The 26,962-nt window shown below is 41.5% G+C and overlaps 1 protein-coding gene across 1 annotated transcript in view; it reads left to right on the forward strand.

The window, feature by feature from the left end:
* The window catches only part of LOC311150465 (laminin subunit gamma-1-like), an 81,137-nt gene that overhangs the window by 42,994 nt on the left and 11,181 nt on the right, over positions 1-26,962 (forward strand). Inside the window, exons 10-34 of the mRNA XM_084187965.1 lie at positions 164-353; positions 569-681; positions 1,373-1,594; positions 2,172-2,360; positions 3,859-4,104; positions 4,369-4,522; positions 4,789-4,931; positions 5,317-5,495; positions 5,706-5,862; positions 6,573-6,778; positions 7,224-7,303; positions 7,598-7,735; positions 7,913-8,057; positions 8,475-8,624; positions 12,462-12,576; positions 12,714-12,913; positions 13,230-13,388; positions 13,870-13,969; positions 14,196-14,445; positions 20,387-20,514; positions 21,912-22,085; positions 22,335-22,455; positions 22,654-22,778; positions 22,878-23,009; positions 24,780-24,969. Of these exons, the coding sequence (XP_084044091.1) occupies positions 164-353; positions 569-681; positions 1,373-1,594; positions 2,172-2,360; positions 3,859-4,104; positions 4,369-4,522; positions 4,789-4,931; positions 5,317-5,495; positions 5,706-5,862; positions 6,573-6,778; positions 7,224-7,303; positions 7,598-7,735; positions 7,913-8,057; positions 8,475-8,624; positions 12,462-12,576; positions 12,714-12,913; positions 13,230-13,388; positions 13,870-13,969; positions 14,196-14,445; positions 20,387-20,514; positions 21,912-22,085; positions 22,335-22,455; positions 22,654-22,778; positions 22,878-23,009; positions 24,780-24,969 (4,006 nt within the window). The remainder of the gene's footprint in view (positions 1-163; positions 354-568; positions 682-1,372; positions 1,595-2,171; positions 2,361-3,858; positions 4,105-4,368; positions 4,523-4,788; positions 4,932-5,316; positions 5,496-5,705; positions 5,863-6,572; positions 6,779-7,223; positions 7,304-7,597; positions 7,736-7,912; positions 8,058-8,474; positions 8,625-12,461; positions 12,577-12,713; positions 12,914-13,229; positions 13,389-13,869; positions 13,970-14,195; positions 14,446-20,386; positions 20,515-21,911; positions 22,086-22,334; positions 22,456-22,653; positions 22,779-22,877; positions 23,010-24,779; positions 24,970-26,962) is intronic.

Genomic DNA, 26,962 nt, shown 5'->3' on the forward strand with positions numbered 1-26,962 from the left:
AGAGGGACTTTTATTTTTAAACTGTGGTGAAGAAGACTTCATTGGCATGAGCCTATGGGGAAACTGATTGCCCCAAAGACCTATGGGAGATGGTGTTTTATCTAAATTGTGGTGACTTCATTGAAGTGATCCTAACAAGTATTTTCTTATCTTGTTACTGTAGAGAGGTTCCTGGGCAATCAGCTGCTGAGTTATGGCCAGAACCTCACCCTGAACTTCCGGGTGGACAGGAGAGACACACGCCTCTCGGCTGAAGATGTGGTACTGGAGGGGGCTGGCCTCAGAGTGGCTGTGCCTCTCATTGCTCAGGGAAATGCCTATCCTGGGGAGAACATGCAGACGTTTGTGTTCAGGTGGGTGGAAATCATGCAGCCGTAACCTACAGATGTAGAATACCAGCACAACAAAAGTGAATCATTTGTAGTATGAAAGTTGGCTTTTTACCACCTATTCTGTGGTAATAACATAATTTAGAAATTGTCACATAGAAATCAAATGCATAAAGTTGTCTTATGTTATCTGATGTTGTGAATGCCCCACCAACTGTGTTCTGTTTTTTTTCTGTCAGGCTCCACGACAGCACAGACTACCCCTGGAGGCCCACCCTCCCTCACTCTGAGTTCCAGAAGCTCCTGCACAATCTGACGTCCATCAAGATCCGTGGCACCTACAGCGAGAGAAGTATGCACCCACTCTTCCGCCCCGCCTCACCTCATTTCACTATGTAAACCATACATCCTGGTTCAGGGCCTGTATTCACAAAGCATCTCAGAGTAGGAGGACTGATCTATGATCATGTTTCCCCTGTACATATGATCATATGTATTATGATTTAAAGGGCAAAAAACGGATCCTAGATCAGCACTCTTACTTAGAGACACTTTATGAATACGGGCCCAAGCCTACAGTAGTATCTGTAGGATTGGACCATGACAAGCTGCGAGTAAGTAGGGTCAAGCGAACTGATAAGCTTGGATTTCATATGCTTTTATCAGTTCTGAGGACATCTCTCAGCTAATCACAGAGAGGATGTTGAAACTCCAATCTAGTCATAATATTAGTGCTCAGGTTAAGGCTGTATCTTTCTCATTTCCCCTAAAGACACCACATGGTGATGTTTCCCCTGTTATTGAAGTCATCAGATCCTCTCAGAACAAATATCCAGATAACTCTAAGGACAAAAACATAGTAATAGTCACTTACCTCAATACTTTAGACATGACCAGTGAGGCCTAATCAATGAAATGAAAATGAAAAGCTGGGAGACAAGAATGTTGGTGGTCTGTATCTTTGATTCCATGTCAACATTTCAGCTTAGTGGCCTTTCTCAAGACAAGATGCAGACATCTAATCAATGCTCATCGTTCCCCAGGTGCTGGTTACCTTGACGATGTGACTCTGATCACGGCGAGGAGAGGTCCCGGGACCCCGGCACGCTGGGTAGAGAAGTGTACCTGCCCTCAGGGCTACATGGGACAGCACTGTGAGGGGTGCGCCCTGGGATACAGGAGGAGCAGACCAGACCTGGGGCCCTTCAGTTCCTGTGACGCCTGCAACTGTAACGGACACAGTGTCACGTGCAAACCCGACACAGGTCAGTGAGATGACAATGACTGGCTGAGTCCCTAATGACCCTATTCCCTATATAGTGCACTACTGTAGAGCGGGGCCCATAGGGAAACAACAAGGAGTAGAGGTTGGAGACGAGTGCTCAATCACCACATGACTGGTTGGGTATATGACCCAGCCAGGAGCCACCTGGGGTTCTATCTGCTATGGCTAAATGTGTCTGTGTTTGAAACAGTGGAAGATTCAACATTTTAAAGGTCCTTGTTATAATTGAACAGAACATGGAGTAACAGATCATACCAACATCAGCCAGTAATAACACTATAAAGAGGTTTGTCTGTGTGCCCAATGGTTTAAAACATGACTGAAAGGCAGCCTACTCTCTCCTCATCTACTATTGAAAGTTGTCTGGATATAAAATAGTGGGGCCCTTTAAACTCTCATCAGTCTTAGACTCCCCCCTGGTGGCAGCTAGGGAAAGGGAACAGGGGATACCTAGTCAGTTCCACAACTGAACGCATTCACCCGAAATGTGTCTTCCGCGCTTAACCCAACCCCTCTGAATCAGAGACATGACGTGTGTGTTTGATGTCTGTTTGAAGGGATGTGTGACTGCAAACACAACACAGCTGGGCTCAGTTGTGAGAGGTGTAAAGATGGTTACTATGGAGATTCCACTGTGGGGAGTTCCAGTGACTGCAAGCCCTGCCCCTGTCCCGGAGGATCCACTTGTGCTGTCGTGCCCAAGACCAAGGAGGTTGTCTGCACCAACTGTCCCACAGGAACCACAGGTAATCCTTTTTTATTGTGATTTAATTTTTTTAAATAAACATGTAAATAATCTGGGATGGAAACCGACAATAGGCTTTACAGACGAGACTTTGCAGATGTTTTTATTTTTATTTTATTTCACCTTTATTTAACCAGGTAAGCCAGTTGAGAACAGGTTCTCATTTACAACTGCGACCTGGCCAAGATAAAGCAAAGTAGTGCAATAAAAACAACACAGAGTTACATATGGGGTAAAAAAACATAAAGTCAGAAATACAAAAGAAAATATATATACAGTGTGTGCAAATGTAGCAAGTTATGGAGGTAAGGCAATAAATAGGCTATAGTGCAGAATAATTACAATAGTATTAACACTGGAATGCTAGATGTGCAAGAGATGATGTGCAAATAGAGATACTGGGGTGCAAAAGAGCAAAATAAATAACAATATAGGGATGAGGTAGTTGGGTGGGCTAATTTCAGATGGGCTGTGTACAGGTGCAGTGATCGGTAAGGTGCTCTGACAACTGATGCTTAAAGTTATTGAGGGAGATAAGAGTCTCCAGCTTCAGAACCACAGGTTCTAATCAACTGTTTGGAATAGTCTGTAGATAGTTTTGAAAGTCGAAAATACTGTTTTAATTATTTACTATTAATCACAATTCAAGACTAAGTAATGTTTATTATTATTTTTTAAATAATTTTATTTATACAGGGGATCAACTGAGACCAAGGTCTCATTTGCAGTAGAGCCCTGTTTACAATACAAAAAAAAAAAAACACATACAAATACACAGACACAAGACATATACGCATTAAGAAAAACAATCACAATTAACATTTAAAAGGTCAGAAATAGATTTTTTGAATTGTCTAAGAGGCACTAGAACATCCATTCTAAGACTTTTTTGTAAATTGTTCCACATATAAGGTGCAACATAACTGAAGGAGCATTTTCCAATCTGTTTAGAAACTGGGGGGATCAGAAGTGTAATGTAATTCATTGACCTAGTTTTATAATTAGTAATTCTATAAGAGATTAGAGATATCAGATACATTGGAAGTTTTTGCATTAACGCTTTATAGATAAATAACATAAAATGCTGCTCTCTTCTGGCGGTTAGAGGCCCAACCTACTTCTAGATATAAGGAACAGTGGTGAGTTTTAAAACCAGAACCAGTAATGAACCTAAGGGCACAATGATATACAGCATCCAAGGGTTTATGTGTGGATGCTGCAGCATGCATGGAAATAACATCCCCATAATCCAATACAGACATAAAGGTGGCCTGAACCATTTTCTTTCTATTAACAGATGATAAACAGGATTTGTTTCCGTAAAATAAACCAAACTTAAACTTTGTAAATGGATAAAAACATTAATGTTCCAAATTGTGTTTATTGTATGTACTTATTTCTCAATTCGGTTCAGAAGTTGTAGGTATGGCACCTTTTATTAGATATTCAAATATATCCTTAATCACGTAATCCAAACTATGAATTGCATCTTTCCCCAGGCAAGCGCTGTGAGCTGTGTGATGACGGTTTCTTCGGAGACCCCCTGGGGGAGAACGGGCCGGTGAGGGTGTGTCGGGCCTGTAAGTGTAGCAACAACATCGACCCCAACGCTGTGGGCAACTGTGACAGAGAGACCGGGGAGTGCCTCAAGTGTATCTACAACACAGACGGCTTCTTCTGCGACCGCTGCAAAGATGGCTTCTATGGAAACCCTCTGGCCACCAACCCCAACGACAAGTGCAAACGTAAGATGAGAAAATGTCCAGCATGACGTGTGGGTCAACGTATGTGTGTGTAAAGTTGAGTTCCACATACTGTACAGATATGACTGATGTTGACTGATGTGTTCCTCGGTGATAATGGGTCTCTCTCTCCTCCCTCCTGTCCCCAAATAGACAAAGTATTCTATTCCATTCTATCCTGTGTACAGTTCAGTTCCACATACTATACAGAGATCACTGATGCTCGCAGTGGTAGTCATGGGTTTCTCTTGTCTCTCCTGTCCCCAGCTTGCTCCTGCTCTCCGTATGGCACAGTGGACAGACAGACCAGCTGTCTACAGGTCACAGGCCAGTGCCCGTGTCTCCCAAACGTCACCAACAGGGACTGCAGTGCCTGTGAGCCTGGCTTCTTCAACCTGCAGAGCGGAACAGGTTGTGTACGGTTAGTACCCACTCTGGAGACCTTCACTCTTTACAGCTTTTAGTAGAAGTATTTCTGAGTAGTCAATAAGGTACTCCCTTGTAGAAAAGACAAATAAATGTATAATCTAATTTTTATTTTATTTCTCACATTTGATACAAAAATAAAGACCAATAAATATGACTGCCTACCTATTATATGAAGCTCTATCTTGTCTGATTGTGTTCACGGCTATGTTTCACAGCTAAGTTGTAATATGCCTTGATTTTCTTTTGGTGTCGTGACAGATGCAACTGCAATCCTATTGGGTCCACCAATGGTCAGTGTGACATCAGTTCCGGTCAGTGTGAATGCCAGCCCGGCGTCACCGGTCAGAGCTGTGAACACTGCGAGGTCAACTTCTTTGGATTCGGATCGTCTGGCTGCAAACGTATGTCTAACATACTTTTTCTTCTTTCTCTATCCTCTACTATTTTGATTAAACTCTTACAACGTTTCATATTATGGCTTGCAAATCAAATCAAATCAAATGTTATTTGCCACATGCGCCGAATACAACAGGTGTAGACCTTACAGTGAAATGCTTACTTACAAGCCCTTAACCAACAATGCAGTTTTAAGAAACTGTGCGTTACTATATCACGTGTGGAGTTTGTGATACTGTCTGATGGGAAGAGAATATAATTCTAACCTGAAGACTCCCCTCTGTATTTGTCATTGTAGCTTTTCAAACCTCCACTCTGGAATCACACTCATGTTTTACGAGCCTCTTTAATTTTGCTTAGTTTCTCATCTCTCTTCTTCCTCTACTTCAGCGTGCGACTGCGACCCAGAGGGCTCCTCTACGACACAATGTAAGGACGATGGCCGTTGCGAGTGCCGCCCAGGCTTCGTGGGAGCCAGGTGTGACATGTGTGAGGAGAACTACTTCTACAACCGTTCTACTCCCGGCTGCCAGCAGTGTCCATCTTGTTACTCTCTCGTCAGAGACAAGGTAAAGACTCTTGGTGTTGTTTTTGTCAGTTGATTATTTTTGTAAATAAAGTTTAGTTCTAGCACACCAACTCTCCTCCTTCCTTTCCTGTCTCTCTTCACTGTCTCTGTCCAAATATTTGTTTCAATATTTAGTAAAGTTGTGTGCTTGACATGTCTGTATAGCTGCATAGGCAACCGCACTAACCCTTATGGTTTTACTCTTACATAGGTGAACCAGCAGAGACAGAAGCTGCATGACCTGCAGACTTTGATTGACAACCTGGGCTCCACGTCAGAGACTGTCAGTGACAAGGCCTTTGAGGACCGTCTGAAGCAGGCAGAGAAAGCCATCATGGACCTGCTGGAGGAGGCTCAGACCAGCAAAGGTACAAGACTCTAAATATGTTTTATCTCCATCTCTTCATTCAAAGACTCAATCATGGACACTCTTACTGACAGTTCTGGCTGCTTCGCGTGATGTATTGTTGTCTCTACCTTCTTGCCTTTGTGCTGTTGTCTGTGCCCAATAATGTTTGTGCTGCTACCATGTTGTGCTGCTGCCGTGTTGTGTTGCTACCATGTTGTTGTCATGTGGTGTTGCTACCATGCTGTGTTGTCATGTGTTGCTGCCATGCTATGTTGTTGGTGTGTTTTGTCCTATATTTTTTATCCCAGCCCCCATCCCAGCAGGAGGTCTTTTGCCTTTAGGTAGGCCGTCATTGTAAATTAGACTTTGTTTTTAACTGACTTGCCTAGTTAAATAAAGGTAAAATAAATAAAATATCAATTAAAATTTAATTTTTTTATTTTAAAGTAGGTCTCACTAGCTTGAAACAACTAGAATTAGACAAGAAAGGGTACAAGGCCCTTATGTCCATTTAACATTTTTAAAGATGTATTCAGCCTAATTAACTTGAAAGAATGCTGTTCTATCCCAGTATAGTTAAATCAAATGATTCAGGAATGTGAGTTGTGAATGCTGTTTTCAGTTATGTAGTGGGTTGGTATACACACATCCATAAAACCTTGTCCCAGGTGCTGGATCAGAGGATAATGTAGAATTTACTTTTATTACCTTCTTGTTCTATATTTTCAGATGTAGACAAAGGCCTGCTGGAGCGCCTGGGAAACCTGAACAACACGCTGACCACTCAGTGGAACCGTCTGCAGAACATCAGGAACACTGTGGACAACACGGGAACCCAGGCCGACAAAGCCCACAACCGGGTCCGAGACGCTGAGAACCTGGTCGACCGCGCCCGCGAAGAACTGGATAAGGCCAAGGAGGCCATCAGCAAACTGGTCGGTCATCCCCTAATGATCATTTTGAGAAATTATTTGTTTTATACAATATTCGTCCAATATTTTACCATATATGATCAGTTTCTAGAATGAAAGTTTTCCTTTTTTTGTCATGCTGCTTGGAACAATATAATTACATATTTAATCCCTAGAATGGACATTAGCATCCTAGCAACATGACAAAAAAATTAACACTTTCATTCTAAAAACGGATCATATATGGTAGAATATTGTATAAAACAAATAATACAATTATGTATGGTAGGATCTCTATGCTTGGAACACCATCGCTTGATCTCACCGCATAATGTTATTTGTCTATTTTTGTGGCACAAACCCCCAGTCCTTATCTGTTCCCGTAGCACAATGAACAATGTCCTCCTGCATGAAAAAGAATTATAACGGGGGTTCATTGATTTCATACATTATTATTTTTCTCGCCCAGGACATCAAAACACCCTCAAACACTGCAGATCCTAACAACATGACTCTTCTGGCAGAGGAAGCTCGCAATCTGGCCGACAAGTAAGAACTGCTACAATGATGAAACAATTGTTGTTCTCTGAAATGTATTGCCCCATACAATCCACCCTGTGGTCTGGGATGTGCTATTCTTGGCTGAAAAATGTGGAACATGCAAAAAAATTAAATAAGAATTGCTTAAATTAAATCAATATAATTGGTAGACCATAAGAAAAAAACGTATATTCTTGGGCGTGTGAACACTATCACCACTTTTGATCTTATTTTTCTCGAGCTGCAAGAAGCCCCGTCCCGTAGTCTATGAAAAATATAAGCCTCATCCTGTTACCTCTGTAGACATAAAATGGATGCGGATCAAATCGAGAAGATCGCCAAGGATGCCAACGACACGTCCACCAAGGCTCTCAACCTGCTGACGAAGACTCTAGATGGCGAGGGCAAGACCAACCAAGACATTGACGAGCTCAACAGGAAGTATGTCACTGTCAGCAACAGCACTTTTCTATGATGATTCCTCCTTTATTTTCTAAATCAAAATAAATCACATTTCAGGATCAAACATTGATTCTGTCCTGAACATGTCATAAGCTAGTACAGGTTCAAATCCCCTCACCAGTTTTATAATCGGAACTGTCATGTTCACCTTCTCAGGTACAATGAAGCAAAGGACCTGGCTAAGAACCTGGAGAAACAGGCCAACAAGGTGCATGCTGAGGCAGAGGAGGCAGGCGACAAAGCCCTGAAGATCTACGCTAACCTGACCAGCCTGCCACCCTTCAACACCAAATCACTGGAGGTCAGTTACATGAAGTGACTGTAACCCTCCTAAAATAGTGCACTACTGGTCAAAATGTGTGCGCTAGAAAGGGAATAGGATGTCATTTGGGACGCAGGCACCGTCAACAGGAGTCTCTTCATTGATGAAACAACCCTTTGGAATATGTTCCCAGTCTCGAATGAGTGACAGGATACTCTCCAGATTCATTGAAAGGGTTTGTGTATCACAAGACATACAGTCCCGTGTAGCTCAGTTGGTAGAGCATGGCGCTTGCAACGCCAGGGTTGTGGGTTCGATTCCCACGGGGGACCAGTATGGATAAGAGCGTCTGCTAAATGACTAAAATGTAAACATTTTAATGTTAATGGCCATCAGGACATTACTGAAGTCGTTTCCAAGTCTTGAAGGATAACTTACCTTGACTTCTGATTACAGGATGAAGCGAGCAAGATCAAGAAGGAGGCGTCAGACCTGGACAAGCTGATTGACAAGACCGAGAAGGAGTACAATGACCTGAGGGACGACCTGAAAGGGAAGGAGACTGAGGTCCGCAAGCTGCTGGAGAAGGGAAAGACTGAGCAGCAGGTAGGACAGGAGACCATTACTTAGGGTTGCAAAATTTTGATAACTTTCCCAAATTCCCAGGCTTCCAGAAATCCCAGTTGGAGGATTCCCTGATTTCCTGCTTATTCCAGCCTGATTCCAGGAATCTTCCAACCAGGATATCTGGAAAACCAGGGGCCTCATAACAATTTTGTAAATGTCACACTAAATATCTGCGTGCACCATTTATGAAAGGAATACTTACGTTTCACATACGCATGTTTCCCGTTATAAATACGACCCATCCTAAAACTGAGCGCGAGTGAACGAGCATTATACCTCCGCCTGAAAAACACCCTCCATTCACTAAGGCTGGGAATTGCCAGGGACCTTGCGATATGATATGATCCCGATACTTAGGTGCCGATACAATGTATATTGCGATTCGGTACTGTGATTTTATTGTGATTCGATGTTCCAAACATGTTGCTCAGCGTATGTCTGCTGCAAAGGGACAAGAGAGAGCCATGAGAAAACCAGTTTTGATCAGTCATGGAAATAAAAGTGCTGATAACGCCCCATTATTTGCTGTGTAACTTTGAACTATTGGAATTAGGCCACGGTGGTTTCTAAAAGAAAGAGCAATGGCACATTTTATAACATTTCTGTAGAGGTGTGGGCAGAATGTTTGGATATTTTGCAGTGACTTTTTCAAGCTAAACATGCATGCCATACACTGTCCGCGCGTTCTGCAAGATTGATTGTATATTTGAAACAATTTAAAAGTAAATGCCACTGCCCACACTTCTATGCAAAATACTAATTGTTGTTAAATATTTTATTCATCAATAGTAGGGCAGACCCCAATTAGTCGACTGGTCGATTGTTTGGTCGTTAGGCGTTGGTTAACTAAGATTGTTTTAGTCGAGCAGTAACAAATATATATATATTTGCACCCATCTCAGTGAACTAATCCATTGCGGAGGCCTAAACTAAAAGCCAATTTGTGCTTGATCCGAAAATGTGGTCGGAGGCTCCATTTGGAGGGTGTGACGCAATTGTGGAGCCTCCAGAGGCATGCAGAGGCCAAATCAAGCTCTGTACCGCATCGCCATGCACCTCCCAAATTGTTTTACAATGCGGAGGGCTCTGTATAGCACTTCTCTCTCCAGAATGCGCTTTCTCCCGCCAATTTGTGCACATTCATAACTTCATTGTTCTAATTGTTTGCGTTTGATTGTTAGTGTATATCAATTCCCCATTACATATATCATCAGTAGTACATTTACCTATAATTTCTAATCTACAATGTTTGTTACTTTGGTTACGGTAATTTCTGTTAATGCATTCAATATTATTATTCCAGTCTTTCTATTGTCATTGTCGGAGTGGACACATTGTTTGCAGAGTGCACAACCTATGCTACACTTGTGAGAAACGCGTTTCTTGTTTATTTCATTCCATTGATGAGTTTTGTCAATTTAGTAATTGTCTTTTGTTTGGTGCTCTCCTGACAATGTTGAGTAAGTTGTGAGGCTGGTTGGACCTACTGCTGTTTAATCAGCTTATTGATATGCCACACCTGTCAGGTGGATGGATTATCTTGGCAAAGGAGAAATGCTCACTAACAGGGATGTAAACACATTTGTGCACAACTTGAAATAAGCTTTTTGTGTGTATGGAACATTTCTGGGATCTTTTATTTCAGCTCATGAAACATGGGACCAACACTTTACATGTTGCGTTTATATTTTCAGTGTAATTGCAGTAGCTTACTTACAGTGGTAGCATACATACTTCAATGTAAAAGATCAACTGCCTGTTCAACTGTTAAATTTGACTGTGCAGCCTATTATAAACCACACTGCCTATTGGATCGCATACAGCGAAACTTGAAATACATATAGCCTATCTATGTACTTGGCTACTAGGCCCAATTTAAATGAGAGATTTGTACGGGAATATGAACCAATCACGGCCAGAAAAGGTGAGGAATTTATTCTGCAATCGTTATGAAAATAAAAGAAATAGGAAATAGGTCTTAATTATTTTAGATTCCAAAAATAAAACAGATTTTCGCTGTAGCGTGTCATCACATCCCCCATTTGCACAAAATATGCCTACTTACTTGCCTGCTTGCAATACAATACTTCAGCCATTAGATATTTGCGAGGAGTTAAGCACATTCTCACGTGAAGTTCAGTTTTTATAAATGCCATCTTTTGCATGAAAACTGGCGGATGCATGTTTTGTACGTGCGCAACGTTTATAAATGAGGCCCCTGGGAATTTTGGGAACGTTACTAGAATTTCGCAACACTACCTTTACTTTCTCTTTCTTTCTTGTGTCTATAACCTTTGCTCTAAATAGACCAACGTCAACATGTGATCTATGCCTCGCATGTATACCTTGTAAGGTGATGGTTTCCCCATTGAAAAAGCTGGGGTTAGCTTTAGCATGCCTCATTAAATGAGGCATGAAATAGAAAATGACCACATTGCATATGTGACGAATTACAACAGTATTTATGGGCCTCCTCACTCGTTCAGCCACTAAGTATAGTGATAATGAGCAAGCCGTAAATCCTGAATTATTCAAATGAATTGAGTAATATGCAGGGCTCTAAATTAACATGTTTCATTGGTAGCACTGGCGCTACTAACTAAGAAAAGTTAGGAGCGCCACGTACATTTATTTTATTTTATTGATTGAGATACAGCCTACATTGGGCCTATATGAATCCTACTTACTTTTGAAGCACATATCCTGAAGAAGATATCAATTTTATTTTCTTTCTGTGACACCAAATGTGTGTATATACTGTGAAAGTTGGCAAGTTGTTAGTAGGGCTGCACAATGTGGGCAAAAACAATTACTGCGATTTGTCATCCAAATATTGAGATTTTTCTTGCGATATAGCAAGCTAAGGTGACAACAAAGCCTGCCACGTTTCCCAGTTGCTTTGAATGTTCAAAGCCTCAAAGGATAAGGTTATCCAACTTTAAAACGAGTCCTTTTCGGTTGGCCACAGCAGTCAACTAGCTAGCTAGGTAGCTGTTTAGCTTTCTAGCGCATTCACTAATTTGTTTGTAAATAATTAACAAGCTAGTTAGCTACCTCAAACTGTCAACAGAGTAGCTAGCAAGCAACAAGATATGCCAAATAACAGTCTAAAAACCACTTGAGATTTGACCGGGAATCGGATTTGTATCTGACTTCAAACCACCTACGAAGGTGGCTTGAAATATCCGATTCCATGTGCTTTTTGTCCAGACTGCAAGAAAAAGAACAGATTAGAATCGGATATGGCAAAAAATGTGAGTCACTTCAATCTGCCAATGTGAGCAGGGCGTAATAGTATAATAGAGAAAACATGGAATGCAGCATCGTTCATGTTTTAGAAGAATATGTTGAGTGCATGAATTGACAGCATGCTGAGAGAATAACAGCATGGAGGAACTGTGTGCTGCCTGCTTCAGTAACGGTGGGCAGGGCTTGGTGAGTGTGGCCCGGGAACTGGAAGCAAGTGTTGCGGCGAAATATTGTTACGCATTGCTTTTATTATTGGATTTTCTTTTGGTCACACTGGTGCTCCCAAACTAAAATTCCAGGTCATACAGCAAAGTATTTGGTCGCGCTGTAGAGCCATGGGGGGTTTTCTGTTTTTGTTGGACATGTTAACAGTTCATCCCAATGGTACTGATGGCTCCAGCCTGAAGTTTCCCATAGGTACAAATCTAGTATCAGCTTCCCTTCCCCCAATCCTACCCATAACATCCTGTGGGGAAACTGACCCAAGATCATTGTCTAGGGGCAACTTCACTTTACTCCGGACTGATGACAGATTCCCCATCTCTCTCTCTCTGTCTGTCCCTGCAGACTGCAGATCAGTTGCTGGCTCGTGCTGATGCTGCCAAGGCGCTGGCTGAGGAGGCTGCCAAGAAGGGGAGGTCCACCTATCAGGAGGCCCAAGACATTCTGGGAAATCTGAGAGGTACGTAGGAACAGGACTGGTAGAGAGGCCAGGGAAGGGTCCCTCTCTGCCCCATAGTGAGTCACCAGTATTTTTTATCCCATATTAGATACGTAATCGATCTGTCTTCTCATTGCCCTTCTACATTGTCAACACAGACTTTGACAAGAGGGTGAACGACAACAAGACGGCAGCTGAGAACGCCATGAAGAGAATCCCAGAGATCAACGCCACCATCGCTGCAGCCAATGAGAAGACCAAGCAGGCTGAGGGGGCGCTAGGCAACGCAGCGGCAGACGCAAAGGAGGCCAAGAGCAAGGCGGAGGAGGCAGAGAAGATAGCCAGCGCTGTGCAGAAGGTACATTATATTATAGCTAGATACATGATATTACCATTGTTTATGCTACAGTCCTGAAATGGCAGGGCCAAAATCAATGGTGGCTCTTGATATAAAGTGTCTATAAATGGTGTCTCAGTAGATTAAATGTTTTGTTGATTTGTTTTTGTGATGATTTAATGTGATGTTTCACATAAAATAATAAACCCTCTATGTCCCCCTCTCATCTGATGTTTCACATAATAAACGATTAAACCTATAATAAATTATATACCTACTTTCAAATTGTCAACATCACTAATCCCTCTCTGTCCCCCTCTGCCTGTGGACCCCACAGGGCTCTGCTAAGACCAAGGCGGATGCAGAGAAGGCCTTTGAGGACACCATGAAGCTGGATGGGGAGGTCAATGGCATGATGGACCAGCTGAGTGCAGCAGAGGCAGAGTTGGCCAAGAAGAAGGCTGAGGCTGACCAGGACATGATGATGGCTAGCATGGTGCGTGTCTGTCTTGGCGCATCCCAAATGGCACTCTGTGTAGTGCACTACTTTTGACCAGGGACCATGGGGCTTTCGTCAAAAGTAGTGTACTATATAGGGGAATATGGTACCATTTGGGATGAATACTCTGTGTCTGGGGCTCTGTTGTTTACATCCACTGATATCATTAGATTCTCATAATCTTAGGAACCCAATACTTAGGAATTCCTAGAAGATCTCTTTGGGTTGGAAATCAGCCCTAAGAGCTCTGAGTGTTTGTGCATAGAAGCAGTCTACACAGAGCTGGAGTTGCAAAATGTGTATAGTCCTTGTCAAAGTTATTTAGAGACAATGAGATTAAACAATAAGCAATAGGAAGTGGATGAGCAAGCTACTGAAGGTTAAAGGACCTCATAAGTGTTTATTGATTTACAACTATCTTCGTTGTGGTCTGGAATCCTGACTCTGACATGTCAACTATGTTGTTTTGGTATTTCAGGCATCAGACAATGCGAAGGAAGCTGAGGACAATGCCCGGAAAGCCAAGAGCGCTGTCAGGACCGTTCTCAACACCATCAACGACCTGCTTAAGTCACTGGGTGAGTGGTATTTGATTTAGCAAACTGGTTATTTCTGTAGGTGTAAGAATACAAGCAGGGATATAATTGTCTTGTGATTCTGTTCTGTCATTGTTTCTGGCTTGTGCATCGTGTGTAACCAAACAATATTCCATCAGTCAGGGTTTTACTTGCACAAGTCAAAATGGCTGTACTGACAGTCTTAAATCATTGAGCTAAAGCTTACACCTCCTCATTTCCTTTTCAGGCAACATTGACAAGGTGGACCTGAGCAAGCTGGGCTTGATTGAGGGGTCGCTGAAGCAGGCCAAGGACAAGATGGCGAACAGCGACCTGGACCGCAAGCTGGTGGAGCTGAACGACGTGGCCAAGAGCCAGGAGGAGATGATCACTGACTACGACAGGCAGATCAGGGAGATCCAGTCTGACATCGCCAACCTCAACGACATCAAGAACACGTTACCCGACGGCTGCTTCAACACCCCATCCCTAGAGCGGCCTTAACACCCTCTATCCCCACCCTCTATCCCAACCCCTGTACCCTTCCTCATATCCCGTCTGTACCACTCCTTCCCACATCTAACACTCGGACAGAATGCCACCTTTTTACCAAAACAGTTTGTATTTTTTGGTCTTTTGTTTGTTTCATGTTTTTAAAGAAAGCAAGAGGGAAGAGTATAAGCAGCAGAACGTGAAATGAACTAAGGGCGGTCGACAAAAACCGTGCATCCATTCTCCTTAGGTGCAGCCGGTTAGGAGAGGTGGCATACCTCGCTCCAGAGTAATGAAAACCCACATGACTGCACCACCTCCAGACTGTTCCTACACTACTATGAAGAGGAATCACAACCTAAATCACCCCAACAGAGAAAACAAGGAAAAATGTCCTCAGCCTTTTCAGATGGGTCTGTGTCATATTATAAACCTTTTTTTATTTGATATGGTATCAAACAAGTTATCCTTACCCATCATTCTAGACGCAAGGGCATGTTGGGAATGGTTTGTCTGTGAGAGATTTGTTTTGCTATAGGTATTGAGCAACTTTCAATACATATGTGCCATCCTCTGTGTTATCAACCATTTTGTTTTAAAAAACAAACCGTGAAGGAATCCTCAAGTTTCTGTTTGATTTGCCTCCATTCGCTCCCAAAGCTACATGTCTTGCATGGAGAAAGTATTCCTGTTATTATACATTTTTACAGTATTCAACACTACTACACATTCTGTTCCACATGCACAACTGAAAAGCTGTTGAATGAAACCAGCTAGTGGGTCTTTAAAATGGCTCTGATATGTTTGCCAGTTGAGACAGGCCTCTACCGCCCAGCGAAACATCATGGTTAAATATCATTTAAATCATTTATTTTAACACTTGATTTTTGAGTGTTTTTTCCTCCCGAAGCTGCTGCTTAGTACAGGTTTGCTGCAAATCACACATTAACATTCTACACTACAAGGCAAAATTCTACACTATGCAACTTTGTACGTTTGCGTAGCAAGACTTTATCTGATACACTGGTGCTAATAATGATTTCAAATGTTATATTTTTGTGTGAATGTTTTTTATTATGATATAGAGTGAGGAATTGTTATTTGTGTAAATATATGCTTAAATGATTCAGGGCTGGCTGATTGTTAAACCCAAGACCCAACAGCCACCTCGTATAGGTTCTATCACAAAAACAATCAACTGAAACCTCCACATAATATATAAATATATATGATAAGTTCTGTGGTATAATATGCTTGCTTGTATACATGGCTCAGTGTTGTTGCCTCATAGCTCTGCCATTATTCATTTGTATTTACTTCTCAGTGGGTGGTCACCAAGTTAATTGATTAATGCTTTTATAACAAGAACCTTTACCCTTGATCAGGACTTGCCTTTTGTATGTGTAAGGGATGGCCCTAAAGAAGCCATCTGTCTACATTAAGCCTAACGTTGCATTTTACTGAATTTATATGCTTGTCCAAGAAAATAAGCTTGGTCACAAGTTGCTAGTTAACCATTTTTTATTAGTGTTTTGTGCCTTAATATGTGATCGTAATATTCACATCACTTAGTCCCTAAATAAGGGTGTCACGTTTATCGCACACATTACATTACATTTCAGACATGCACTCGTCTCCTCAAACATTCACTACATGGTGTCCTTACGTTTCAGACATGCACTCGTCTCCTCAAACGTTCACTACATGGTGTCCTTACATTTCAGACATGCACTCGTCTCCTCAAACATTCACTACATGGTGTCCTTACATTTCAGACATGCACTCGTCTCCTCAAACGTTCACTACATGGTGTCCTTACATTTCAGTAGAACAGCAGGGATTTTGTCGACGGGTCCAGAACATCAGTCAGCCAGCCATACAGTAAATATATAGGTTATAACCTTGAAACTACTCGTCCTTCCCAGTTCCCATTCAACATCGCTCATATCCTCAATACACCTATACTCACTCCTTTCCTTAGCCTTCTATCATGTTATCTGTTTGATAGTTATGTTTAGCTAAGTTTTTGCAAAATGTTATAGATGATGTGGCAGGGACTAAAATGATCTCCTCTGCAGTGAACCATCGTTACCCTCTATTACTCCTCCAGGTCACCACACTGCTGTGGATGGATGTGCAGCACATACTGTTTGATGTATAAAACAGTATTTCTAATTTATAATGTCTCAAGTATTTGTATTATTTTGTTCCAGTAGATGATATGTATGTGTTGCACAATCTTTTTGTGGTCTTTTGGCTATGGAGGGCATCTTCTGTTCTGTTTTGATTCTGTCGTACAATACAATACAAGGCACCTATTCACTGAAACATTTCATTTGTAAGGACCTGAGAACCCAGCTTGTTACCCATTTGCCTGTAAATTCAATCGTAATATTGAAATAATAAAAAATAATTACGGGAACTCTTCAGTTGATGTGTGATTGAATTGAGTGTCATGCTGCCTCAGTGTTCTGTACATTGCATTTGCAGAAATATCACAGTGTTTCTCATTCATCTACTCCGCAATGTCGTTTTATCGTGAGGTTATTTAGTCTTTAGGACATGCGGGACAATATGTTTCAGTTTATTAGTTGGGTCGTTCCATGAAATGAGTGCCTTTAAAAAAAAAAAATATGTAGACGTGCACAAATATTGCATTTTAAAAGCCTGTTATATTAAATAAAGTCCCCTTTACAATAGACTACATGGAACATTCTATAAATCAGATTTTTAATATGAATAAAGACTAGCTGGTTCTACTCTTTTGGCCATTTTCTGGTGTTTTGTGGGTCGAGCATATCACGTCAACCCTATTACACATAGATGGACATGCTAGAAATGGTTTAACAATATATTTATTTTTGGTGAATTTTGTATTCTGTTGCACACAAGCTTCCATCCCCCCTGTCACAAGGGGCTTAATGGCTGATTTAAGATAAAGTTGTCAACCCTGTTACTTTATTTGGAACTTAATAGGCAATATGGTCATTTTGTATTTAACCTCTTGAGATGGGAAAATGTGTTTTTTTACTAAGTTGAACATTTGCTCTTTATGACAATGTTAGAATTATGTGAAATCAAGTTTTTCACTAAGTTACACTAAAAAGGCACTTAATTGGCAGAACAACCCAGTTATGTTATGGTTGGATTTTCTGCCTTGTGTTGATTGTGAAACACTGTTTTATAAATCATTATTGATTTGATGATAGTCTTGAAAGTACATTAAAATAAATGGAAGATGCATCTCAGCAACTGTTATGCACAAAAATATGAACTTTGAATGAATGCCTATAGATGCCACAATGTTTCTTGTCTGTGCAGTGAAACATGCCAGTGTGTTCTCAAAATGAGATGCAACACTTATTTTCAGCTACTGCATTCATGATCCCAAAAAAAGATTCAGAAAAATCCCCTCGTTCACCCTCCAAATGAGTTCATCAGCCAGGACTTGACCCACATTTTCAGGGGTGTGTTCGAAAAGGACATTATTTCCTCTGAATTTCAATGTTGGGTTCACCGTATTGGTTTGTCACGTGACTAGGAAGTAGGAAACCGAGAGTGGCGATAGAGTGCTTCTGTGTTTTATACTTTTTAAGACACATTTGTTTTAAGTGTTTTAGTTTAGGGCAATGGTGCTAGTGCTGTTCTTAACACACCGTGTTGGCTGGATCCTGGAGCTAACGTTAGCAGGCTAGCCCCGGGTAGCTCCGACTAGCTCGGTTACGGCCTGTCACTGGCAAAGCTTATCTCAAGTCGCGGTTGGCTCTTGTAGCCGGGACCACTATTTCTGACTTGAGTATAACCATGTCGGATTCAATTATTTGAATACAATTATTTCTGGTACAATCCATAGGGTCTGGAAGGCAGCTCATATACTCCCCCTTCACAAAGGTTTCACAAAGGTGGTGACCCGTGTGACCTAAATAATTATCGCCCCATTTTCAAACTCTTGCCTAGCAGAAATTCTAGAATCCTTTGTAAATACTCAACTTAGGTCCTTCTGAACTACGAAATGTATTCTAAATGTACACCAGTCAGGTTTCAGACCAGGTCATAGCACTATCTCTGCTACTTCTTTGTTTTTAAATGGTGTTCTTAATTGTTCTTAAGTGTTTATTGATGTGTTTGAATGACACAATTCAACATTGAATTGACACCGTCTTAATGTGTCACTGCACAGATAAGAAATGTCTATCTAACTGCTAAGAAATATCTATCTAACTGCTTTCTTGTATGTGTCGTCTACATGTTTTCCTTTAGAGTTATTTTTGTACATACAGCTTCTGTATGTTTGTGTGTGTATTAGCTGAGGATGTGGTGTTGACAGGGGCCTGTGCGTGTCGGGAATGGTGTGGCTTTTAGGGCGCGGTTCCATCTGTGTGTGTATGTGAGTGTGTGTGTGTGTATGACTAGTGCACACACCATGTCAGAGCATGACACTATAAGGGTGTGGCAGCCATTTGCAAACAGTACAAAACTCTTAGCCTTTAGGCACCTTTTTTTTCTTATCAGGTATCTACTCATCGCTGAAGGATGTGTCTATTGCTGTTTGTCTGGCCACATGTCTGATACCAAGGGTGTGGCAATAGAACAGTGAAAGATACATTCAGTGAATCTGTACAATATTTCAATCATGGAAAGTTGTTTCCAAGGAGGCAAAATAGAAATATCAGATTGGTTGAACAGGTGACTAAAAAGTAGCCTTGTGAATTGAACAAATATTATTAAATACTGTATACAGCATGATATGTGAAATTAATTTTTAATTTGTATTTCATTTTTTTCACCTGTAACTGACTAGGGTCCCTTTTTGTCGTGTTATTATGCTTAACTGTTTTACAGGGTGTTCCCCAACCAAAGCCAAACAATACTGTCCATATGCTCAGACACAAAGTGGGTGAATCATTCTCATTGTGGATTGGCAAATAAACTGCCAACCATTTGAGAAGATGAAAAAAGCTATTATTACTTCAGGGAATGTTGTCTCTCCAAAGTGCTGTTGCTCAGGAACAAATTCCGGTTTCCAAATAAAACAGACCCTGGCAGATTATAGACATTGTATTGAACAGTTCCCACGTCTCCCATATAAAATAGGTTTTCTGACCTCAATGGGACTTCCTGGATAAAAAAAAGCAATCAAGTTGAGCCTTTTATTGAAAACCATTGAACACATTATTGAAGAAATGTATAGCTTCAACTGTTGGTTTGTAGTAGGTGCCTCATTAGATTTAAGCAAAAAGGCCCGAGGGGGTGTGGTATTTTGGCCATATACCACAAACTCCAGAGGTGCCTTATTGCTATTATCTACTGGTTACCAACATAAATAAAACTGTAAACAAGTATTTTTATGTCATATCCGCATCCAGGACCCAAACTACCCTGTTTATAATTTGTTTTATAGTAGTTTTTACAGGTTCTTTCTCAGGATGTTCTTGGCTACTCAGTTATAATCATCAGCAGAACAATACCAAACCCGTCAAAGTAATTGGCAACAATTACCTACGTTAGATATTTTGGTTTGAGATGATTAGTAATTATGCTTTTGCTGAAAAGGTGAAAATACACAAGCATTATAATCCAGGTAGAATCACTTTGATTCACATTCGGACATTTTCTTTCAGAGTATGTCTACTGAATTGTAAAGCGGGTGTAAAAATGTATTTAATAACCTTGAGCGAGTGACTGTCTATTTCATGCTGCATCAAACAACACTCCCCTTTATTCACGTCTTGACAATGTCCACAGTAGTGATACAGAACCAGACATTTCCTGTGAGACAGTGGGCACAGCCAGTGTGTTGGCGCTGAATCACAAGTGAGTAACCTTCCAGCTGAGACGTGCCACAGCCTACCACATGAGAGGTGTTAAAAGAAGCTCACCTGGGTATCTTGGGCAGAAGCATCAGGTGTAGCCAGCCTGATAAGCCCATTAATTTGATTCTTCTTATATGAGAATATTGATGTACTTCATTCCTATTAGAGTTTCTGCGACCATGAAGAGCAGTTGGATATTTCTGTGTGGACTTTCTATTTGTACCTGGTTGTCTGTCCAAGGAACCTACAGCTATGGAGGATGTGAGTGTCTACTACCTTTTAATCTTTCCTCTCTGCTAGCCTTAAATAATGTAATAATTAATTATTCAAAATTCAAAATCCCTCTGTGCTAAATTATTTTAGATATTTCTGCACATAATCAGGCATCATCATCCTTAAATAGGTTGTTGCTTTCGATATTGGGGACATGCATTTATAATTATTTGACTTCTTTCAGACTCAAGAGGATAGCAGATACCCTACAAAACACTATCTTAGCTAATTGGCCTACCTGCAGCACTTGTTGTATTCCCGTATACCTGTATTTGTGTATTCTGTCTCTGTAGCTATAGTAGTAGATATTAAAATGGCACATTTAATCTAATGATATTTAATACAGGTATGCTTTTAGGAGAAAGGGGTTTGTGTTTACATGAAACATGATAATACTACAGAGCCTCTATAGTCTATGAAGGTCTCACAGTAGATCTTGATGTGAAAGTGGATATGTTTATTTGTGGTACTCTTGGCGAAGAGAGTAAATCATCAACACTTTCTATTGATCCTTACTGTGTGGTGAGGTGATAAGGTGGGGCAGATATAGGTATTAAGTCCTGGAGTTGCTGAGGTGAGTTTTGTTAAGCCTTTGGGCAACCATATCGACCTGGAGTCCCTGAATCACTGCATTACTGATATCTCTGTCCCAAATGGCACCCTATTCCCCATACTGTGCACTACTATGGGCCCTGCCCAAAAGTAGTGCACTAAATAGGAATAGGGTGCCATTTGGGACGCAGACAATGACTCGTGATAATGGGTAAAGTCTATCTCCTCTTAGGGCATGACGACATGAGGTTCTGAGCTCTGTGTACCTTTCCATATTACCCAATCGACAAAAACGGCTACATGCAGAAGCCTGTCATAACCACAGGAACTCCTCAAAGTGATCATTTAGTGTGTGAAATGAGAACATGATATCCTCAGGATAGCTTATGCTTGGGAAAATGGTTGTCAAATGATTGTGGCAGTATGGGTTTGCTATGATGATACAAACCATTACCATAGCAATCAAACAGACATTTGCTCGATTGCAAACATGGTGTTGCCCACAGTGGGAGCAAGGTATTATGAGATCTGGGCCTGCTGACAGTAGTTTACATCACTGTGAGAAAAGACTGAGGCTGTGCTACTGCCAACCCCCCCTTAGATTGTATAAAGATGGTAGCCTACATAATAAAACATTTTCACATTTTATGTGACTGTCAAAGGGCAATAGCTAACTTCATGGTGTTCAAGGGAATTTATGAGGGGCAGACTGCTTATCCCATAGGCTGACAAATATACTCAGATTTATGTTTTTATGATTCTAGAAAAGATTGGATCTCATCTAAAACACAGTGCTCACAAATGTCCTAACAATGTGTATGTCACCCCTGTAGCAGACATCTGTGAATGCAATGGAAAGTCACGTTATTGCCTGCCTGACTCTGGGGGCCTCCATTGTGTGGACTGCCAAGACAACACAGAGGGAAGGCATTGTGAGAGGTGCAAGGAGGGATTCCACCACCAGAGGGCAGGAGACAGGTGTCTGCCATGTAACTGCAGCCCTATAGGTGAGTGACCAGAACATGAAATGAAAACCATACCTGGGCCCATATTCAAAAGTGTCTGCACATCTAGGATCAGTTTAGCCTTTTAGATCATAATGAGATTTCATAATAATAAGATTTCATGGAACAGATCCTAGTTCAGCACTCCTACTCTGAGACTCTTTATGAATAAGGTCCCTGGTGTATTTGATAATGGCTTCCCAGATGTCTAGGTTGTGAGGTGATGTTTGGTGTCTATGTGGTTTCTTCCAGGTTCCGTAGGCTCACACTGTGACAGTAAAGGACATTGCAGCTGTAGAGCGGGTGCACAGGGGGAGAAATGTGACCGATGCCCCAATGGAACACCTATCAGCTCAAATGGCTGTGCTAACAGGTAAAATACATTTTACATTCACCTGCATTGTACTGTTTGTTAAGTACAACAATGGAATTATAGGGGCATAAAATGAAAGGACTGAGAGGACTTCAAAAGGATCTACTGTATTGCCTCGCTTTTCGTTATTGAATTTTAGAATAAAGATTGACTAATTATTGACTAATTCAAATGTGTGTTCATGTTTTTCTTATGCAGTGGTCAGCTCACTGACAATTCAGTGACAGCTCAATCGCTACCTTGCTTTTGCTATGGACACTCGTCTCAGTGTTCCCCAGCAAAGGGCTACTCAGTCCACACAATCACCTCAACATTCGACAATGGTAAGTTAACACCCATACGCTTGATCGAAACATAAAATAAACACCTGAAATATACTTCATTTTAAGTTATTAAATGTGTGTGAATCTTCTGTTTTTCAGGGCCTGAGGGGTGGCGAGCGGCCACAGCTCATGGTGTGACCCCATCCCAAGTCCACTTCCGCTGGTCCCCCACTCACAAAGACATTGAGGTCATCTCCAAAGACATCATGCCTGCTTACCTCTATGCCCCTGGTGAGTGCTCCCTGCTCTCCGCTCTTAGTCCTGACTTCTGTACCCTCTTATTTTTGGAGAAACTTTACCTTTCGTTCCAACAAATATCGAACTAAAATATATATACAAACGTATGTGGACACCCCTTCAAATTAGTGGATTCGGCTATTTCAGCCACACGTGTTGCTGACAGGTGTATAAAATCGAGCACACAGCCATGCAATCTCCATAGACAAACATTGGCAGTAGAATGGCCTTACTGAAGAGCTCAGTGACTTTCAACATAGCACCGTCATAGGATGCCACCTTTCCAACAAGTCAGTTCGTCAAATTTCTGCCCTGCTAGAGCTGCCCCGGTCAACTGTAAGTGCTAATATTGTGAAGTGGAAAAGTCTAGGAGCAGCAACGGCTCAGCTGCGAAGTGGTAGGCCACACAAGATCACAGATCGGGACCACTGAGTGCTGAAGCCAATAGCATGTAAAAATCGTCTGTCCTCAGTTGCAACACTCACTACCGAGTTCCAAACTGCCTCTGGAAGCAAACTGCCTCTAAAAGCAGCATCAGCACAATAACTGTTTGTCAGGAGCTTCATTAAATGGGTTTCCATGGCCGAGCAGCCGCACTCAAGTGGCACACAAGCCTAAGATCACCAATGCCAAGCGTCGGCTGGAGTGGTGCTCGCCGCCATTGGACTCTGGAGCAGTGGAAACGCGTTCTCTGGAGTGATGAATCACGCTTCACCATCTGGCAGTCCGACGGATTAATCTGGGTTTGGCGCATGCCAGGAGAATGCTACCTGCCCCAATGCGTAGTGCCAACTGTAAAGTCTGATGGAGGAGGAATAATGGTCTGGGGCTGTTTTTCATGGTTCGGGCTAGGCCCCTTAGTTCCAGTGAAGGGAAATCTTAACGCTACAGCACACAATTAGATTTTAGACGATTCTGTGCTTCCAACTTTGTGGCAATAGTTTGGGGAAGGCCCTTTCCTGTTTCAGCATGACAATGCCCCCATGCACAAAGCGAGGTCCATACAGGTCAACCCCATCGAACACCTTGGGATGAATTGGAACGCTGACTGCAAGCCAGACATAATCGCTCAACATCAGTGCCCAACCTCACTAATGATCTTGTGGCTGAATGAAAGCAAGTCCACGTAGCAATGTTCCAACATCTAGTGGAAAGCCTTCCCAGAAGAGTGGAGGCTGTTATAGCAGCAAAGGGGGGACCAACTCCATATTAATGCCCATGATTATGCAATGACATGTTCGACGAGCAGGTGTCCACATACTTTTGGTCATGTAGTGTATATGTTACATCACATGCTTCCTTAATAATAACCCCCTAGAGTCGATGTCTGCGCCCCCGCGGAAATCAAATTAGCATAATACAAAAATCCCCATAAAAATTGGTCCATTTAAGCTAGAGATATCTTTTTTTGCATTGGATGCGTCTCATCCGCCGGTGTTGTCCTTCCGCAAATGTTTGGACACACCTACTCATTCAAGGGTTTTTCTTTATTTTTACTATTTTCTGCATTGTAGAATAATAGTGAAGACATCAAAACTATGATATAAAACATATGGAATCAAGCAAAAAATATTTTAACAAATCAAAATATATTTTATATTTGAGATTCTTCAAATAGCCACCCTTTGCCTTGATGACAACTTTGCACACTCTTGGCATTCTCTCTTAGACAGGGCTTGGACTGTAATGGGTTTAAAGTTACCATTCATCAATTATTATGATACTAAAATGATCTTGCGCTCTGTTTTATTTTGTGATGGCTAGACTCTTACCTGGGAAACCAGGAGCTGAGCTACGGTCAGAACATATCCTTCTCCCTGAGGCTGGACCGAGGGGTTCGCCACCCGTCCACGGCTGATGTGGTGCTGGAGGGATCTGGGCTGAGAGTGGCAGCTTCCCTGGGAGACCTGAGGACCATCGTCCCCTGTGGACAGAAGATCACCTACACATTCAGGTGGGAATCAGGCAGAGCACCTTGCTAGACAGATAAGCTTGATTCTAGCATTTTTCACATCCTTTGACTTTTTTCACATTTAGTTGTGTTACAAAGTGGGATTAAAATGGATTGAATTGTCATTTTCTACCAACGATCTACACAAAATACTCTGTAATATCAAAGTGGAAGAAACATTTTTTATATATTTTGAATTTATGGAAAAGAAAACACTAATATATCTTGATTAGATAAGTATTCAAGGCCCTGAGTCAATACATGTTATAATCACCATTGGCAGCGATTAAAGCTGTGAGTCTGGGTAAGTCTCTAAGAGCTTTAAACACCTGGATTGTACAATATTTGCCCATTTTTCTTTTAAAAAATTGTCAAGCTCTGTCAAGTTGGTTGTTGATCATTGCTAGACAGCCATTTTCAAGTCTTGCCATAGATTTTCAAGCCGATTTAAGTCAAAACTGTAACTACGCCACTCAGGAACATTCAATGTCATCTTGGTAAGCAACTCCAGTGTATATTTTTAGTTTTGTGTTTTAGGTTATTGTCCTGCTGAAAGGTGAATTTGTCTCCCAGTGTCTGTTGGAAAGCATACTGAACCAGGTTTTCCTCTAAGATTTTGCATGTGCTTAGCTCTATTCTGTTTATTTTTATCCTAAAAAAAACTCTCTATCCCTTGCCGATGACAAGCATACCCATAACATGATGCAGCCACCACCATTCTTGAAAATATGAAGAGTGGTACTCTGTGATATGTTGTGTTGGAATTTCCCCAAACATAACGCTTTATATTCAGGACAAAAAAGTATATTTCTTTGCCACATTTTTTGCAGTATTACTTTAGTACCTTATTGCAAACAGGATGCATGTTTTGGAATATTTTTATTTTGTACAGGCTTCCTTATTTTCACTCAGTCATTTATGTTAGTATTGTGGAGTCATTTAGGTTAGTATTGTGGAGTAACTACAATGTTGTTGATCCATCCTCAGTTATCTCCTATCACGGCCATTAAACTCTGTAACTGTTTTAAATCACCATTGGCCTCATGGTGAAATCCCTGAGCAGTTTCCTTCCACTCCAGCAACTTATTTAGGAAGTGCACCTGTATCTTTATAGTGGCTGTGTGTATTGATACATTTACATTTTAGTCATTTAGCAGACGCTCTTATCCAGAGCGACTTACAGTTAGTGAATACATATATTTTTTTTATACTGGCCCCCCGTGGGAATCAAACCCACAACCCTGGCGTTGCAAACGCCATGCTCTATCAACTGAGCTACATCCCTGCCGGCCATTCCCTCCCCTACCCTGGACGACGCTGGGCCAATTGTGCGCCGCCCATGAGTCTCCCGGTCGCGGCCGGCTGCGACAGAGCCTGGATTCGAACCAGGATCTCTAGTGGCACAGTTAGCACTGCGATGCAGTGCCTTAGACCACTGCGCCACTCAGGAGACACACCATCCAAAGTGTAAAATTAATAACTGGACCATGCTCAAAGGGATATTCAATGTCTGTTTTATTTATTTATTATCCATCTAGCAATAGGTGCACTTCTTTGCAAACCATAGCAACACCTCCCTGCTCTTTGTGGTTGAATCTGTGCTTCAAATTCATTGCTCGACTTAGGGAAGTTACAGATAATTGTATGTGTGGGGTACAGAGATGGGTTAGTCCACGCAACTTATAATGTGACTTGTTAAGCACATTCTTACTCCTGAACTTATTTAGGCTTGCCATAACAAAAGGGTTGAATATTTATTGACTCAAGAAATTTCAATTGTTCATTTTTAATGCATTTTTTTTTATTTCAAAAAACAAAATTCCATTTTAACATTATGGGCTATTATGTGTAGATCAGTGACATTCAAAATGTAACACAACAAAATGTGGAAAAAGTCAAGTTGTGTCCAACACACAGCTATGGGGGTACCAAGTGTACCGACTGATTGGAAACCGTCTGTCTCAGGGCAGGTACAAACATAATTTGATCTGCAGGA

Source organism: Coregonus lavaretus (assembly GCF_964263955.1).
Source record: "Coregonus lavaretus genome assembly, chromosome: 23".
NCBI classification, from domain to species: Eukaryota; Metazoa; Chordata; class Actinopteri; order Salmoniformes; family Salmonidae; genus Coregonus; species Coregonus lavaretus.